Below are 17,753 nucleotides of genomic sequence, written 5' to 3'. Positions count from 1 at the left end.
ACACCAACAAACGTGAGTTGGCCTCAGCGTACGCTACGATCCCAAGAATTCTAATACATTATTCTGGGCATGTCCCAGAGCAGTTATAGTTAGGAACTTGCCGGGACTGAGGTGGTGTGCATCTTGGATGTAGCTAAATAGCGCGAACACGCCGCGTGAGCATTTTAAAAGCTCCTTGCCAATCAACACAGTGACTGACAGCGTTCACAATTCTCAATCATCGTTAGAGATGTCCGGGACAAACACTGAAGAAGCCAACAAATGATGAGATGAGAAGAATAACATGCTTGCCACATGTCTAGCTGAGACGATCCTAACACGAAATTCGAAATTACACAAAACCGTAAAACCCGAGCGTTGCTATTGCACCCCCAAGATCGATGCAATGGGTGGGTGATTCGAGTTGGCCGCCCGCCCAGGCAGAAGTAAGTAGCCCATCAACCAGAAGTTCAAATTATAGAATTAAACATGAAGCGATCCCGGGCCTCATGTATCTTCCTTTCTGACAGGAAGAAAGCGGCTAAGAACCCGAGAATGATTGGGTAGTGCATCCTCAAAGATGTTCTTACAAACGCTCGCGATGCGTAGCAACGAAAACACGTGTGATGCCCTTCGATCTCAATTCACGGCCAATGATACACCCAACCAGTAATTGAAAAGGTCCTGTGCACATGATATGCAGTAGTATGAATAATCGAAATGTAAATATAAAATGGGAGGGCGCCGTAATGACGCCAGATACAAAGACATACAATACGCAGCTATTGTGACCCACCAGATATCGAGCTCCCATCCCCCCTTCCAGGGGGAGTTCCCACAAAAAGAAATTAAGAGGTACTGCATGCATAAAGCTACAGGAAAAAGGCAAATGATCGCAGTTTGTGCGTCGAATGCGCCGTAGAGTGGCTAGCTCTGGACCATGATGACATGCACACGTGCCATAACCCCCACGCATTAAACCCCAAATCTCTACGTTTACGGGGTTCAGAAAGCGAGGCAGATCATTTGACAAAAGCACAAGCAAGTCAAGCATAACACCGTGGAGCACCGTGACAAGGATTCATTGCAGATCGGCAGCACTGCGTTTAGTTTCATCGTGAGGACGAGAGTGGACGCCAAGTTTCAGATATCTGTCTCTTCCAAGGTGATGTGGTCCTGAGGGCAACCTCGATGACGATGACAATACTGAGAAGCCTTACTCGAGCCCGTGTTCCCACGGTCGTTCGCATGACAACCATATTGGCATCGATCGATGGTTGGAAACAGAGATCAGCGTCAATTTGGACGGTGCGAATGAGTCAGCCTGTACGTTTATTGATGGGATTCGCTATACTTAAGTTAGAGGATTACTTGTAGCAGTTCTCAAGTATTTCAGGAAAGCTTGAAAGCACTTAATGGCGGCTGAGAGAAAAACTCACGCGTCCCCCAATGAACAACCGGATTCCTCTCGTTGGTACCTCAATCGATCAGTAGGCACTTCTTCGATCGGGCCTCATCTCGATGTTTCCGTAATTCGAAAATTTCACCGTCATCACCTACCTAAATACTCCCCTACCCGCTTGGTTCGCCTTCCTCAATCGATCTCACACGAGCTCGGTCTTGGACAGATATTTGCAAAAGAGGAGAGTCTGCGTGCTGGCCTCCCGTCCTTCAAGATTCTGGGCGCGTCATGGGCAATCTTTAAGCTTTTAGTCCTGCGCTTCAACTTGGACACCTCCGATCCGAGCATTCCGCTGGATGCCATCAGAGCATGCATAAGAAATGAGGAGACGCAAACTGGATCTAGATTGCAACTAGTCACAGCAACTGATGGAAATCATGGACGGGCTGTTGCAGTCATGGCTAGGCTGGTCCGAGTTCGCGCTATCATCTTCGTTCCCAAACGCGTAGGCGAAGGGGCGGTTAAGATGATCCGGGACGAAGGCGCCGAAGTCATCCTTGTCGATGGAGATTACGACCGGGCATTGTATGAGGCCTGTAAACGCTCTAGTGAAGGATCAACATTACCCGATGGAAGCCGCACAACGTCCATCTTAGTTCAAGATTCGTACGTCGAAGGGGATGCTGCGTCTCCGATTCCGGGCTGGATTGTGGACGGTTATTCTACGATATTTTCTGAAGTAGATGAGCAGCTTGACTCCAACGCACTGGACATGGTGGTTGTGCCAGCAGGGGTCGGATCCCTCGCGCACGCCGCTGTGCAACACTATCGCCATCCTCGGAGCTCGAACCCCGCAATTTTCCTTGTGGAACCCACTTCCGCACCATGCATTAATTCTTCCCTCCACGCTGGTCGCCTTACATCCGTTTTAACGAAGGGAACAATCATGGAAGGCCTCAACTGTGGCACCCCATCTACATTATCATTCCCTGACTTGAAAGCCTTTGTAGACGCTAGTGTGGTGGTTGACGATTCTGCTACACTCAAGGCGATGGGAATGCTTAAAGACGTTGGGATCGACTCGGGCCCGTGCGGTGCTGCAACTCTTGCGGGACTTTACGCCGTACTGGGGCCCAGTGTGGCTGAAGTAGTCCGAAACAACAGAAAGGATGAACTGGGGTTAGACGCGCAAAGTGTTGTCGTGCTAGTGAGCACGGAGGGCCGCAATACATGGGAACACCGACAGAACGTGACTCGGGACACATCACCACTTGCCATATCTGATCCTGTCAAACTTGCTCAAGCCCTAGTACGAATATCCTCTCCAAACCCTGATCTTTCTATGGGTAGTGAAAAATCTGAGGGAGAAAACGCAATTGCATCTTACGTTCGCGACTGGTTGCTTCACCATGGGTTCGAAGTTCACTGGCTTGAACGAACGAAAGGGCGGCCATCAGTCGTCGGCGTAGCCCCTGGAAGTCATCCTTCCTTCGTTGAAACGGAGCCTAGGCCAAAATCAATCCTACTTACAGGCCATTTGGACACGGTTTCGCTTGCTTCCTACAACCAATCAGAGGATCCACTCAGTGGCGCCATCAAGGATGGAAAGTTGTACGGCCGAGGCACATACGATATGAAGGCAGGCATGGCAGCATTTTTAGCCGCTGCTTATAATGCCTCTTTAGAGTCACACCGAGGAGATATTATAGTCGCTTGCGTTGCTGACGAGGAGTATTCTAGTCTCGGAACTCGGGAAATTCTCGAGGCAGGATGGCGAGCAGATGGTGCAATTGTTCCCGAGCCCACAGACCAGCAACTCGCACTATCCCATCGTGGATTTGTTTGGGTAGAAGTGGTGATCCATGGTGTGGCAGCGCACGGATCACGACCAGACCTTGGAGTGGACGCTATTGCGAAAGCGGGGTACTTTCTCGTTGAGATCGACAAATATGCGCAAAGGCTCTCTCAGGGTCCAAGAAAACAGAAAGGGTCTGTCCACGCATCCCTCGTCAAGGGGGGTGAGGAGCCATCATCGTACCCTGCGACCTGTCATATCACATTGGAGCGTCGGACAATTGAAGGCGAAACTATCGAGTCGGTCCAAAGCGAGATTGAGATGATCTTATCAGGCCTTTCTACTACAGTCCCTGGCTTCCAATACACTCTGAAGATGGGGATGTCGCGGCCGCCATTCTCAATCTCATCAGACCACCCCCTCGTTCAAACCGCCGAGGATGCCTACCGCCAGGTACTGAACCAGGATCCTGTAAGGGGTGAACTGTTGGCATGGACTGACTGTGCGTTGCTTCATGAGGCGGGTGTCCCTGCCTTGCTATTTGGTCCTAAAGGTTTCGGTGCGCACGGGGCTGATGAATGGGCTGAGGTGCAAAGCATTATGGATCTCACTGATGTCCTGACAAAATTAGTGCAGGAATGGTGTAAGTAATTGGTCTTGTATAACCGAAGAAAGAGGTGTAAAAAAAGTAGAGAAGTCAGTAATGGAAGAAATGCATCGTAGTACAATGAGATGCCTGTCCAGGGAGAAGAATGGCAGGTAACTGTAGTAAGGAGGGCTGAAGGTGAAAGGAATGCGAACGGGTGGTGAGCCCAAAATACGAAATATACAAAGTGTTCACTCTGGGTCTGGGGGGCAGGATTCCCCATTTACGCTCCTGGCCTGTCGTCAGTAACTATTGCGCTGCACTACAACTGTATCCTCTCCGTTCGTGATGGGCTCTGCGTCGGAAGTCGGGCCATTGAGGTTCGGACTGCTGGGGAACGGGTCTGGAGGGTGACCTGTTTCTCTGCATCCTCCACGTTTTCCCGGCGAAACGACGGGTTTCGGGCCTCGTCCGAATTTTCCTGCGTCCGGCGGAGTAGGAACCATACGATGACAAGGGAAAGCAACGCAAGCCCGCCAAAGACACCCCCCACAATCGCTCCGACATTCGTGCTTGACCTAGTGGCGCTATGGGTTGAGGTGCTTGTGAGTGTCGCAGCCCTCGTGGTTGTGGTGGTAGTTATGATCGCGCTTGAAGTCTTCCAACTCAGAGACTAGGATTCATTAACGGTTAGGACTGCCACCTTCTAATGCAAGCGTTATCCATTAAACAAAACTCACGGTGAGGTTTGAATTCACAGCCTGTGCAGTACCGATGGATACCAAAGTTGAAATGCTGGGCTATGAAGTGGACAATCTCAATTCGCTCATATGGTAAATTTAAGAGAAGGACTCACAGAAATTGTCACGGTAGGATACAGAGATGTAGTAGTGAAGTTGGGGTAAGGCTGGGAATAGGGTGGCGCGGGCAATTAAAGTCAAAGGCCGAATGCATGGTGCCAAAGGAGCATCACGAACATTGACGAAGTAGTCCATGGTTTGTATTCGCGCGCCAGCGTTGTCCATCAAAACAAAGTACACGGTGTAGCCTGCGAACTTATTGAGAGTACTGGTATTCGATTACAAACCTATTAGCAGGAACTGTGTAGCAAGACGACCGCAAGTTTCACCAACATGTACAGATCTACTGAGGATCCATTAATGTTAATATTTGCTGAACTATCGAAACCCGAACTCTTGTCGTTGTTTCACGCGAGGAATGATTAGAATCTACGAAGGAACCACCGGACTTAGGGACAAGACACACATTATGGCCCCGGATCTGGAACAGGCAGGGGGGCTGTTGAACCGGATATAAGTCGAATCCAATAAAATAGGAGCCAGCACAACATGGTCGGTCTTGGCGAGGACTTACAGTGCAGTTGTCCCACTTGATTTCAAACCGCCGACCATTGAAAATACTGCCAGTAGGTGGGTATAGAATGCAGTCGCAGCTGGCACGTCCAAGGAGAAAGACAAACACGGAAGCCCAGTGGACACTGGCATAGCCGAATTTCAGCATGTCTAACCCACCACCACTCCTTTGCCAACCGTTCAAGTGGATCGAGGGCAACTTGACTGGTGCAAGACGTTAATCACAAAGGCTTTGAACGGATTTAGTTGACCACTCAACGATTGACCATCCCGCACAGACACTTCCCTTTTTTGGTTTATTCGTTGTTTGATCACCACCGAATTCGTCGAAGGACATATGCGGAAAAAGGCTCGACCATCTTGGTGAATCAATCCTCGAGTCTAATATATTAGAAAGCATTTGCACATCCATTCCTCATCAATAGGGAAGAGTCATCCCACGTCGTACTATGCATGCTCCGTTCTGGGGCATGTGCAGAATTCTGAACCTTGAAGACCGAAAATGGGGGTGTCACTGTACGCAGGGAACCTGTTTCCAATAGAGGCTAGTAATTAAAATTGCCTACAACTTCGACGTGGAGTACCCACACCAGAGAAGACTCACCAACCCCACCACCCCTCCACCCCTCCCAGTGTTCAACCCCCAGAAAAAATACAAGACGGACCCGCGGAAGCGCTTCTCCACTTGCATCACCCGGATCGCCAACCACATTCTCCCAGGGACAGAGAGGATCAACCCCCTCCTCGAAAGCCCATGGGATTTATCCGAATACGACATCTCCGAACGCATCCAACTCTTCACCCCGCCCAACACACCCGGCAACTCATTCAAACAGGAATGGGCCGATGACCACCTGGCATTCACCACCGAATGCGAAGACGACCCAGACCTCCTCTTTGTATACTCGGACGGCTCCCGATACAAAGAAGACGGAAGGACCAAAACCGGATATGGCACAGTAGGATACCACTGCGGCAAGGCCATATTTGAAGAGAAAGGTGCCATGGGCGAACACGTCGAAGCCTACGACGCGGAGGTGATGGGCCTAAAGACAGCCGCAGTCAACATCCGACGAACCCTGGATGACGGTAACGTCACCATTAAACCCTCGCGCATTGTCATATACGCAGACAACACGGGTGCACTGAATCGCGTTTTCCAGGGAAAACCACACAAAGCGCAGGAACTGGCCAGAGAATTCAGAAGGACAATCTGCAAAATCCTCACTGAGTTCGAGAACGTCAAAATCGCTCTGCATTGGTGCCCAGGACACCTCGGCATACCGACGAGAGAGCAGACCAACTAGCCAAAGACGGTGCCTGCCTCAGGCCAGCCCGCCCAAACTTCAAATCCCTCTCATACGTAGAAAGCCTACGCAAGAGAGAGATGGCCGAAGCCTGGACACACCGCTGGGTAAACACCCCGAACTCCCCGAGATCGGGCTTCTACGAAGCAAACCAACTCGCACCAAAGCTAAAACCCACCAAACGTTTCAGCAACCTCGACAGAAAGACATTCAGCCGAGTCCTACAATTCCGCACAGGACACGCCCACATCGGCGAATACTACCACCGATTCGGCATAACAACGGAGAGCAAAGGGTGCCAATGCGGCAAACCCACACAGACGAGGACCCACATTTTAGTGGAATGCCCCCGAGTGTACAGACACAGACACCTACTTGGACGCGGCAACCAGACCAGGTTCCACACCCTCGTAGGAAAAGTGAAAGGCATTGAAAGACTTGCGTCCTTCATCAAAAAGTCCAGAACAGGTGACAAACACCAGACCAACGGCCGCCACGCGGAGAGGAACACGACCCCAGGAACCCGGACAGCCGGGTAGACGAGAGACCACGAAAGCACAGAACGAAGCAACGGCGGAGGAGAGGAAGAGACGGGCGAGACGAACACAATAAATTATTTCCTTATTTTCTATTTCTTTTATCAACACCTCGACAATACCCACCGACACCACATAACCCGAGGATCACTGACACCAGACGATACCAACCAGACTACCCACACATCATGTATAGAAAGTCCCCTTCATGTACGCTACGGTGTATCGACGGGACAGCCGCACTGCCACGACATCACGAGGGTATTGGGATAGATTTATCATCATCATCATCAACCTCGACGTGGAAAAGCAATCAAATTCTTGTCAATTCAGCCTTATGGCACAAGGAAATTTGAGAACAAGGCATGTTATCGTTGCGAAGTTTTTGTTCCGTGGGACGGCCTCGCTGTTGCTGGTGATACTGACCCTGCTGAACACGTAAGAACATTCCTACGGCCCTAACTGGCCTTGCAAAACCCTGTCAATTACATAACACCTCCATTCACACCCCCCTTCACTTCAAGCCCGCCGGACCAAAACCCACGTTAACTCCCCAGCAGCGATCCGCCATCTATAGTATGCTCTCAGAAAGGGAGCTCAGGTTTACTGCCCTAGTTATCCTTATCTCTGATTTGACGCACCACGACGAGGCAGACAGGTTATACAGCAAAATGGGAAAGATATCCACGCTCCCGATTTGGATGAATGGGTCTGATGATGACCCGAGAACAGCAGCAAGTCAGAGGCAAATCAAGGGTCGGTGATCGCGTTTCGGCGTCCGTTCGGTTGACTGTCTGGCAGTGAGTTAGAGAGATAAGGTCTAGTTGGATGTATGTGTGTCACATCGATAGTTCCATCAAGAATCAGGTCGCGGCACCAATTGGAGTACGATCGACAGCGCTTTTCTGATGGCAATTGTGGGATTGCCCACGTGCTCGTGGTCTCGGACAATATTGCAGTTAGGAAACCGTTTTGGCGTGCTTCTCACAGCGGTATTACAGGTGGTACATGAACGTGGCTATCTAGAGGGTCTTGCAATATACTCATCGCAGTAATATTCTGGAGTGCATCGCTTTCAATTGAGTCTAGCTTACGAATTCATGAAAAGCTCTGAAGGTCGCAACAGCTGTTGGTCACCTAGGAGGGAATACATTGGATCGATACAGCTAAGTATTACATAAGTGACGGGCCCCTTAGCCCGAATGAAAGCAAGAGAAAGCAACGGATATGGAAAGAGGGAGAACAGCCAACAAGGGTATAATGCAATTGTCATGACAATCAACAAAACAAATAGAGCATCCCATGTAAATCCATGCCATCGTTCGTACTAAGTAGTACTAGGGGACCTTCGGGCGTAGGTATGGAAGATGGCTTGGTGCTAAACTTGGGGTAAACCTCGATACACTGAGTCTCCGGGAAGCGGCCGGGGGATTAGAGTCGAGGTAGTTTCGGATCCACCGAAACGTTCCTCAGGATGATATGGAGATAGTGTAGGACCGTATTGGGTCGAACCCGCATACTGGCCCGGGAATAAACCAAGGGTTCCTTCGGGAGGATAATGATAGGTTCCCTCCCCAGCACCAGCACCTGCTGTGTTATAATTGTGAGCTCCTTCGTGATAATTTCTGCTTAGGGTCGGATCTTCGAAGTTTGAACCCTCAGCGAATAAGTTCTTAGGTGGACCAGTTTGGGCCATAGCAGTTGTTGGGTAAACTGATGGATCTATGAATTCGCCCGAGTCCCCTTGCCTATGGTGGCGCAGGAACCATACGATGGCGAGAGAAATCACTGAAAGTCCTAACAGTCCACCAACGACACCCCCAACAATCGGCCCGACATTCGTGTTTCCGCTAGAGGGTTTCGCGGCACCTGAAGTCGTAGTGCTGGAACTTGTCTCGCTGGGGAATGACGAAGATGGGCTCGTAGTCGAGGTTGAGGTTAGAGACTATGGTTCGTTCAGGGTTCATCGATGGCTAAAATACAAAAAGATCCCTTACCACCAAAGATGAAAGCGAGAGCAAAGATTCACTGGACAACTGTGATAAATTTGTTGGCTTTCCACATCCTGATAATATATTATCCACTGTACAAGCACTTACCGACGAAACCGACTGCACGGAAGCCGAACTGAGGATGGAAACCGAACGAATCGAATTGATGGTCTGAAAAATGAACCAAGAACTGTACCCAGTCGGTCGTGTGATAATATGAAACAACCACCTACAGCCAGGGACGAGGTAGAAGCCTGGGAGATACTAGCTTCGTTAGGATTAGGCTGGAAATAGACAGAAGGGGGGGGGGAGTTAAGATAGACGACGATTGTTATTTGGCTAATACACGACACAGAAGTTCCACGACAAACTTTGACGATATAGTCTGGGCTCTGTACTTGTACGCCGGCTCCGTCTATAAGAAGGAAGTACACGTCGTAATCCACGCCATTTTCAATGGTACTAGAATCCAAGCAAGTCAGTGACAACTCGGGAATGAGGCGGTCGCTAGGCAAACCCCACGCACAAATACACAGCTGTCGCAGTGCCGTTGTAGGTTGATAGAAGCGAAGTGCTCTGTCGTTATTCACCACAAAGGGTGATGGTAAGAAGCCATGAGAAAATCGTTCACCGTAAAACACACGTTACGGTTCCAAAACTGGATCAAGTATGGAGACTGTTGCGCAGCATGTCAGCGGAGTTTGGGGCATTTGGAGAAGAATAAGGAAATTAAAGTCATCCAGACTCACAGTACAGTTGTCCCAGCTAATCTGGAACTGTTGATCATTAATGATACCATCAGAAAGTGGAGGTGGGTTCAAAGTGCATTTCGTAGCAACACGTCCGACAAGAAAGGTGAGCAGGAGTGCAAAAGCCCAGGGGATTAACCCAAATCTTTGCATGTTTCCTCTCTCCCTCCTCTCCCTTTCTGTGTGGTTGGGGATGGTAACAGAAAAGTTTATTCAGCTTCGTGAGGGTGCGGCGGAAAGATGGACGGAACAAATTGTTAAACTGACTGATGATCAACGGTACAGCCACAGCCACTCCGAGTCTCCGACAAAGTCATGACCAACGCGTCTGCCGCTGATGTTGCATGCCAACTGAGCGAGCACCCATATGTTGCATTGTACTAACATAGTGAAAGAAGCGGGCCATTGACTCCCTTGCTTGCCGTGTTGGCCAGCCGTACGTAATACCGTGGCGGTGTTAAGATTAAAGACAAAAATTGAAATCATTCGGCACACAATTCAAAGACTCACTTCGGTGCTTCCAGCCGGGAAGTGGGACACTCGTCAACCCCTCGGCATCCGAGCCATCGATTAGCACAGAATTTCAGTATTTATATTTTTGGTGGAACCTCTTCAGGATGCCGAAGGTTGGTAGGGCAGGTAATATGTATCGGAAACCTGCATGGCAACCAGAAAGTGGGCCCTTTGGATGCAATGGAGATAGGTATCTACCAGCCTAGCCCGCGCAGCCGCTACAAATGGAGTCGATCAGAATACTGGGTTATGAGAGCAAAGTTGCTTTCAAATGCCTATCAACGGCCTGGGAGATGTCAGCAATTTGTTCGCGCTCACCATCCAGATTTAGACTGAGCGGCGATAGGACTAGGATTTGAGATCCGTAGTGAGATCACACACGACGCCATCATCGTCAGAGCGTTCTTTCGCTCAGTCCTAACAAGCCTGGCCAATTCAGAAGTAATCTCAGCACCTGCCGTTGTTATCTGTCCCTCCTGCGGAGTGTCTCGATCTTCCCGCCCCCCCCAGGTCCAATCATCGTCATTTGATGTGACATTCTTAATCTTGGACAGCCCGTCCCCGGTAGTCTCGAAGACTTTATCAAGCCCGCCAGTGACAACATTTGTGCATTCTGGCATACCATCACAACTAACTTACTGTGGCCCCGGGGCCCGCTACTATAATCGCACTCAGCCACGTTCCGCCGTTATCCAAGGGTGATTTCATCATTGCTTCCATCCTCAGAAGCGTGGTAGGTCAAGGGCTCCACTTTTGGCCATTCGCATGAAAGGGTCCATTAAGCCAAACTGCAGAGCCAGTTTCGACACACATGACCTATTCATGCCTGAAGCTGCCTTTTCATCTACCTGGAACAATATCCGGCTCATTCGGACCCCTCTTAACATGGTTCCCGAACACGGCAATGATGTATCGCCAATAGAATGAGTGGTTGTGAGGATTCGAAGATTCTGTTAAATACACTGTAAGCCGGCCAGAATGAAACCATCGGCTAGCTTCGTGAGGCGGGGATATGTTTCGCCACCGATTGTCAGGAGCGCACGATGTTTAGATCCACTGATGGGCCCGCCGTGCATTGGACTAACGGATTAGCAAAACCTCGAAGCACCCTTATGGAAGGAAACAAAACAGCGATGAGCTTCGGTTTCACGCGTCACAGGTATTTAGGTGAAGGCTTCTGTACTTTCGGCGTTAGTCTGATAATACTATAGTACTACATACTTCGGGCCTTCTGAATTCGCGGACGGCCCGCAGGGTGTAGAGTGACTGTTTTATTTGAGTTCCATGAGAAAAGGGCAATACCAGACCGGCGATGCCGTTCCGCTGACCGGTGGCCAACCTTGTAGGGTAAGCTCGTCATGAATTGCATGCATGCATGCAGGGAAGGCGCAAATCACAACTAGGCCACGCAACCAAGAAGTCTTGGGGAATTCAGGGCGAAACGGCGAGTTATGCCGGGCTTCGAGCCGGCCTCAAACGGTTCACCTTGACTCCGTCCGCTGAAAAGTAGACGGACTCAAGAAAATATCAAAACTGAGTTACATAAATTTGGCTCTTCTCCCAAAACTGCCAAGACAATTGAGGGGCGATTGTGTATAGATGTGGCGGGAGTTATGCTTTAGTTGTTTGCCAGGGCTTTGCCTTTCGTTAATCACCCTGGTGGTTCAAATCTCGGCCACCATTCGCCGCCGACATACGATAGAGGGGAGATAATCCGCAGCTCATCATGATGTATACGTCTCGCGGCGCAGGGAGGCCGAGAAAGCACAGCTGGTCGTCTAGGGGACATTTCCCACAGGAAGTTTTCATATGATCAGCTGCTAACCAACGTCAGGAAATGGTTTGGACGGTTTGATTGTGTTGGATGCAGCAGGTCTACAGAAGTTGGCTAAACCGAAGCGCAGCTAGCTGTCGCGACCGTGTACTGATAGAACACCCCGTTGAATCCGTTGTTGGCAGTGACGCGGGCAGCAGTTGCGCTGTCATATGGGCTGGAGTCCGGTGGCAGCAGTGACACTCCAGGGCGGACAAGTTTCCCACGCACTCGCCCACCTCGCTCCTTTCAGCGTGAAAGGCTGCACACGTCATGCCTTACTCGTATGGTCTGTTGTACGTGTTGAAGTTTCTTGAATATTTGTACGCAGTGGAACTACTCATTCGAGTCCTGCGGATTATATTTCTTGCGCACGGACATTTCCCTACAGGATCGCCCGATAACTTGCGTTTTTAGAGTCCATGTTGATGGACGCAGTCGAGGATGGCTTGAAAGCCACCTAGCTCGGGCAATTTTCTTTCCTCTTTCTTCAGTTCGCATACTTGGAACTGAGGTGAGATCTCTTGGAACGTAGTCTCGATCAGACGTTCTAAGATTGTATGTACCTCCCTAGCGCTTATACGCCGTTAGTCCATAATTCGCTCCAATAACACGTTAACTTGACGACTGTACTAGACCCTTTGACGTCGCTGCCATCGGTGGGGAGTGAACGATATAGATAGGAGTCCAATGAAAAGTAAAGAGTCGGAGTTTCGTTGGATCAAAGTATTACGTGTCTGCCTTGATTACGCTTGTGGTTTCTATTCCCACATCCCACTGTGTCACAACGACGAAGACATTAATGATACCGATCTGTTTGGCTTGTTCTGCATATTTGACTTAAAAACTTCAGGATGCTCGCGGGACCACCAAGAGCAGGGATTTTCGGAATAAATGCACGGAACTGCAGTTAGGAAACAGTCTGATTTGAGCATGCTCATCCTCCTTCCAGGCAAAAAACCATAGTCCTCTGGCGAGACACTAATATCGATATAGGATTTAGTGTGTACATACATAGCCCCATCCTGAAGTACGGCGCCCACGTCTTCGTCACACTCTGGCGCGCTGCCGACACTTCCCAAGCGTTCCACAGTACCTAACCCCCTTAGTTAAACACCTACCTAACTAGACTCGAATACAGGGGGGCGGACATGGCTTCTGTAAAGCGGCCCAGTCGAACGGAGTGCACTTCCAGCATGGTAAACTGAGTTCCGAATCACGTTTTCGCCTCTGAGTTCATACACTGGTTTGGCGCATGGATAATGAGGACACTCCCATTCAGCGTTCCAATAGCAATAGCTTGAAAGTCGCGCGAAGCTTTCCAAGTGGATATGTTGTCGCTTATGTAAGCAGGGGCAATAAAGTGAGGGATTCCACATTCCCCAATAAACAGATGAATGTGGTTGAGTTCATCATATTCGACTTCGGCAAACGAGCAGGCATTGGGAACGGTGACCATGTCGGGACCCGGATCCCTGTATATGTAGGATGGAACAGAATTGCTTCCAGTGGATACTGCCTCCCCCGTTACTGCATCCCAGATTCGTGTTGTATTGTCATGCAATGCTAAAGCAACCCTGAACCCATCGGGGGAGAATGAAACTGAGCGGACCCAGTCTGCAATGCCTCGGATGACCTTGAATTCCTTCCCAGTCATTGCATCCCAGATCCTTACCGTATTGTCGTTGGATGCTGAGACTAGCCTAGACCCATCAGGGGAGAATGAGACTGAGAGAACCCATTTAGTGTGCCCTTGCAAAACCTGCAGTTCTTTCCCGGTCACTGCATCCCAAAGTCGTACTGTGTTGTCATAGGATGCCGAGGCTAGCCTGGACCCATCAGGGGAGAATGAGACCGACGGGGCCCCGTGGGTGTGCCCCCGAAGGACTTTGAGTTCGTCCCCATTCCCCACATCCCAGATTCGGACCGTACAGTCACTAGACGCCGAGGCTAGCTTGGACCCATCGGGCGAGAAGGAAACTGAGGCGACACCGTAAGTGTGCCCACGTAGGACTTTGAGATCTTCCCCAGTCACCGCATCCCAGATCCGTACTGTGTTGTCATAGGATGCCGAGGCTAGTCTGGTTCCATCAGGAGTAAACGAAAATGAATTGACCCGGTGAGCGTGCTTTCGGAGGACCTTGAGATCTTCCCAAACCACCGCATCCCAGATCCGTACGTAGTGGTCATGGCCCTCCGCTGAGGCTACTCTGGAACCATCAGGGGAGAATGTGACCGAGACGAACCCATAATGGTTCCCTCCGAGAACCTTAAGTTCTTCACCCGTTACCACATCCCAGATTCGTACGTCATAAGCTGCCGAGGCTACTCTAGATCCATCGGGGGAGAATGAGACTGAAAAGATCCGATCTTTGTGCCCTCGGAGAATCTTAAGTTCCTTTCCAACCACCACATCCCATATTCGCACTGTTTTGTCCCCCGACGCCGAAGCTACCATGGGCTCGTCAGGTGAAAACGAGACCGAGTTGACCCAATCGGTGTGTCCTTGGAGAACCTTGAGTTCTTCCCCGGTCCCCGCATCCCAGATCCGTACCGTATTGTCGTTGGATGCTGAGGCTACCCTGGATCCATCAGATGAGAATGAGACTGAGTTGACGCAGTCAGTGTGTCCCTCCAGAATATCACGCAGCTCCCCGGCCACTGCATCCCATATCCGTACAGTGTTGTCATGGGAGGCTGAGGCTACTCTGAAACCGTTGGGCGAAAAAGAAACTGAGGCGACCGAGGAGGCATGCCCTTGGAGCACGTTGAGTGCTTCCCCGGTCACTGGATCCCAGATCCGTATGGTGTTGTCCTTGGATGTTGAGGCTAGCCTGAATCCATCAGGAGAGAACGAGACCGAGGTGATCGAGGCAGAGTGCCCACGGAGGTCTTTAAGTTCGTCCCCAGTCACCGTATCCCAGATGAGTATCGTTTTACCATCAGACGCTGAGGCTATCCTGTATCCATCAGGAGAGAATGAGGCCGAGGAACCGTAACCAGTGTGGCCGCGGAACGTGTGTAGGCAACCATCCCATCCAAAATCTTCCCCTTGTATGGTTGGGAACTGTTCCTGGGATGATTTTCCGTACTGCCTTTGCCAATCCAGGTAAGATGAATGAGAGAGAGCTGAATGTGTGATGTGTCCTGCCGAAGCTGAGATGACTTCGTGGTATTGGTAGGTGAAGCGACGGCACCGAAGCAGCAGCTGAAGTAAAGATTTGTTTCGATTCTGATCCTGTAACCGGCGTGTCTGACTCTATGGGATGGCATTGCGTATCTCATAATCACCGGTAGGAAAATGGGATCCCATACCTCATACCATATACTAACTTTTTCCAATGCAATCTGGGCATTCTTTGTGGCGCCAAGCAGGCTCAAGAGCTCCAGCCATCTGATCATCGACGCAGCGAAGAATGTTTCTAATTGGTTGAACAGCTCAGCCCGCGGATTGCCAATCTCCGCCACATGTAAAAGGCCATATAGTGCAGCATATTGAACTTCCTTGGGAATTTTCGACTGGATCTGAAGCGCAAGATCCGGAATATGAGAGTTGAGGATCAAAGGGTTGGGAAGTCTGAGAACATTTCCCTCCGGCAAACGGCCGAGGATGTCAATGCAGTATAGGGCAATACGAGAGTGCATATCACTCCATTCTAGGCGAGTAGGAAGCGAGGAGCCAGTAATCCATTCCAGTGCACCTTGTGAACGGTAATAGGTATCTGAGCTCTGTGATGGGTACGCGATTTTGGCAAGAAATGTCCCAATTGAGTGAGCAAGCCACCCCCTTGGCATTGAAAAGCTTAAGGGCTGCCACAGAGGGCTGAAGGTCTGTCGCAGAAATCAAATTGTGAGTAACGAAAAGGCGCAGTAATAAAAATTCCAGGCACCCAAGCTGAATCTCGCAAGGCGGTCATGATCTGCTACTAGATTAGCCGACCTTCCAATTGACCATACTGCCCATGACTCACCGTAGTAGGTGTTACATGCGTGACCACTCGTTGGGAAATTCTCCCTCGAACATCAGGTGCCGTAGAGCGGGCAACCGGACCCCCGAGCGTATAGTGCCCGCCCCCTGAGGCTTCAAGGTGCTCTTGCAAAAGTGAGCAGAGCATCCAGCAGTTTTCCTGCAAAGGCTGTGAGCTTGTGTCGTAAGTTTAAGCACAATGGAACCACACCGGCCAAACTTTGTACTCCAACAATTCTTCACAGATAATACTAAGATAGAGACCAAAATCACCGAGAAAGGGTGGCCGTTCAAAGTTTTGAATGTTCTCTCGGCGCGCCCTTCCGGTGAGGACTCTCTTGGACCCAGAGAGCTGAACCTGGAGCGAGAGTTAGCGGCAATTTATAGTACATCAATGAAGACTTCTCACCACGTCGTGGGCGCGAGTTTTCCCAAGTTTCCGCGCGAGTGAGAAAAAGCTTATTCCGGCTCTTCGATCAATCCGAAGCCATATATCTTTTTTCTCCGGACGGCGTAACTGGAAGATGAGGAACCGGTGCAGAACAAGCTTTATAAGTTCAGAATAGCATGACGTGCTGACGATCCTGGCGGTTTGAAGCCATAAATGTTTATCGATGACTTGTTCACAGAAGTCTTTTAGGGAAAATGTCCTTCCAGAACTCCGGATTGAGAGAACCGATGCATTGGAAAAGGTTGAAAGAGTCGACAGGCTTCGCGTAACGGGAGTGAGTCGAGCGCCTATGGCGAAGTCCATGGCCTGCAGAGCATTCAAGCCAGGTTCCGTCACAAAAAAATCATCCTAGGAGAGGAGTGAAAAATAATGAATGAATAACAGGGAACCAAATAGAACATACAGCGCTCTCCTGTTGAAACCCTCCATTTCCATGAGGAGAATCGAGGTCCGACGGAAATCCCTCGTTGGATGCCGGGGTGGCGCTGCGGACGACGGATGGGGGGTGGTTCGAGTCGATATCTTCATCGACTTCTTTGATACGTGGGAGGGGCATTTAGTGATAGTTGTTCGGCGCGGCAAGACACCCGGATTTGTGGTTGGTTGTTCCGTTGGGAACTGTCGTCAGTTGTGGGGTCATTCTCATGGCGGTGTCCATGCATTCAGGCTCGGGCTTCGCCGGCCTTCGAGCTCAAAAAGTCCCGCATTTGCACTGGTCAGTTATGAAGTCCGATTTATCAGGTGTACATGTGGAGAAGGCCCAGTCATCTCCCACGGGTAGCACGACGCGTCAGCGGAATAACTGGTAGAGTTGTGGTCGTGGCCTGTCCAGTCTCTCACGCCAAGGGGGATCGTTGTTACATGGTAGTGTTTCCTGGGTGTAGCCAGCCTTATAGACTCCATCGGGTTGGCGGTCGGGACCAAGTGATCTGATCTAGCTTCTTATCGATGAGTCTAGCCAAGTATCCCGGGTCTGCTCATGGGTATGTCACACTAGAGTGCTCCCGGACCGTCGACTGGATTCTTCGCTGCCGTGAAATTTCTTATCGCACACCATTGGACTCTCCGGTATGCACGCATTAAGACAATATCCATTTGCGATAAGAACTGCACTGCCTGGCCAATGCTCGCGGGTCCCTGCACCGTCTTCGTGTTTCTCTAAAATATTCTTGCAGCTGCCCTTGCCTGTGATCATGCGCGAAATGAGATGAACGACGCTATGAGCCCTTGGGTGTGCATGTTGCTAGCTAGTTGGCGCGATACGATCGTGGGTGTTGCGCTGTGTGTTCTT

General features: G+C 50.3%; 4 protein-coding genes across 4 annotated transcripts; 1 reads left to right on the top strand and 3 right to left on the bottom strand.

Moving 5' to 3' along the window:
* The first annotated feature begins 1,199 nt into the window (after positions 1-1,199).
* On the top strand, positions 1,200-3,949 carry EI90DRAFT_2975104 (uncharacterized protein). The gene has a single exon (XM_039055834.1). The coding sequence runs from the start codon at positions 1,395-1,397 to the stop codon at positions 3,825-3,827; it is 2,433 nt and encodes an 810-aa protein (XP_038913574.1). The 5' UTR covers positions 1,200-1,394; the 3' UTR covers positions 3,828-3,949.
* On the bottom strand, positions 3,833-5,516 carry EI90DRAFT_3067925 (uncharacterized protein). The gene is made up of 8 exons (XM_039061060.1): positions 5,395-5,516; positions 5,137-5,339; positions 5,029-5,061; positions 4,896-4,957; positions 4,740-4,830; positions 4,619-4,669; positions 4,503-4,562; positions 3,833-4,435 (listed from the first exon to the last, which is right to left on the bottom strand). Exons 1-8 carry the CDS (start codon positions 5,402-5,404, stop codon positions 4,085-4,087), a joined length of 861 nt encoding a protein of 286 aa, XP_038913573.1. The 5' UTR covers positions 5,405-5,516; the 3' UTR covers positions 3,833-4,084.
* A 2,555-nt stretch (positions 5,517-8,071) lies between these two features.
* Positions 8,072-10,160, bottom strand: EI90DRAFT_1795333 (uncharacterized protein). The gene is made up of 7 exons (XM_039052207.1): positions 9,719-10,160; positions 9,613-9,645; positions 9,496-9,545; positions 9,203-9,431; positions 9,078-9,140; positions 8,976-9,014; positions 8,072-8,923 (listed from the first exon to the last, which is right to left on the bottom strand). The coding sequence occupies exons 1-7, from the start codon at positions 9,869-9,871 to the stop codon at positions 8,357-8,359; spliced, it is 1,134 nt and encodes a 377-aa protein (XP_038913572.1). The 5' UTR covers positions 9,872-10,160; the 3' UTR covers positions 8,072-8,356.
* Positions 10,161-13,015: 2,855 nt separating this feature from the next.
* On the bottom strand, positions 13,016-17,378 carry EI90DRAFT_3067909 (WD40-repeat-containing domain protein). The gene is made up of 7 exons (XM_039061059.1): positions 16,866-17,378; positions 16,421-16,810; positions 16,223-16,369; positions 16,016-16,171; positions 15,935-15,964; positions 15,360-15,875; positions 13,016-15,303 (listed from the first exon to the last, which is right to left on the bottom strand). The coding sequence occupies exons 1-7, from the start codon at positions 17,016-17,018 to the stop codon at positions 13,261-13,263; spliced, it is 3,435 nt and encodes a 1,144-aa protein (XP_038913571.1). The 5' UTR covers positions 17,019-17,378; the 3' UTR covers positions 13,016-13,260.
* Between the last annotated feature and the right edge of the window lie 375 nt (positions 17,379-17,753).

This window comes from Cantharellus anzutake (genome assembly GCF_015039405.1).
Source record: "Cantharellus anzutake strain C23 chromosome Unknown EI90scaffold_41, whole genome shotgun sequence".
NCBI classification, from domain to species: Eukaryota; Fungi; Basidiomycota; class Agaricomycetes; order Cantharellales; family Hydnaceae; genus Cantharellus; species Cantharellus anzutake.
Note: the sequence above shows the minus strand (reverse complement) of the source record. Positions and strands in the feature narration are given on the sequence as shown.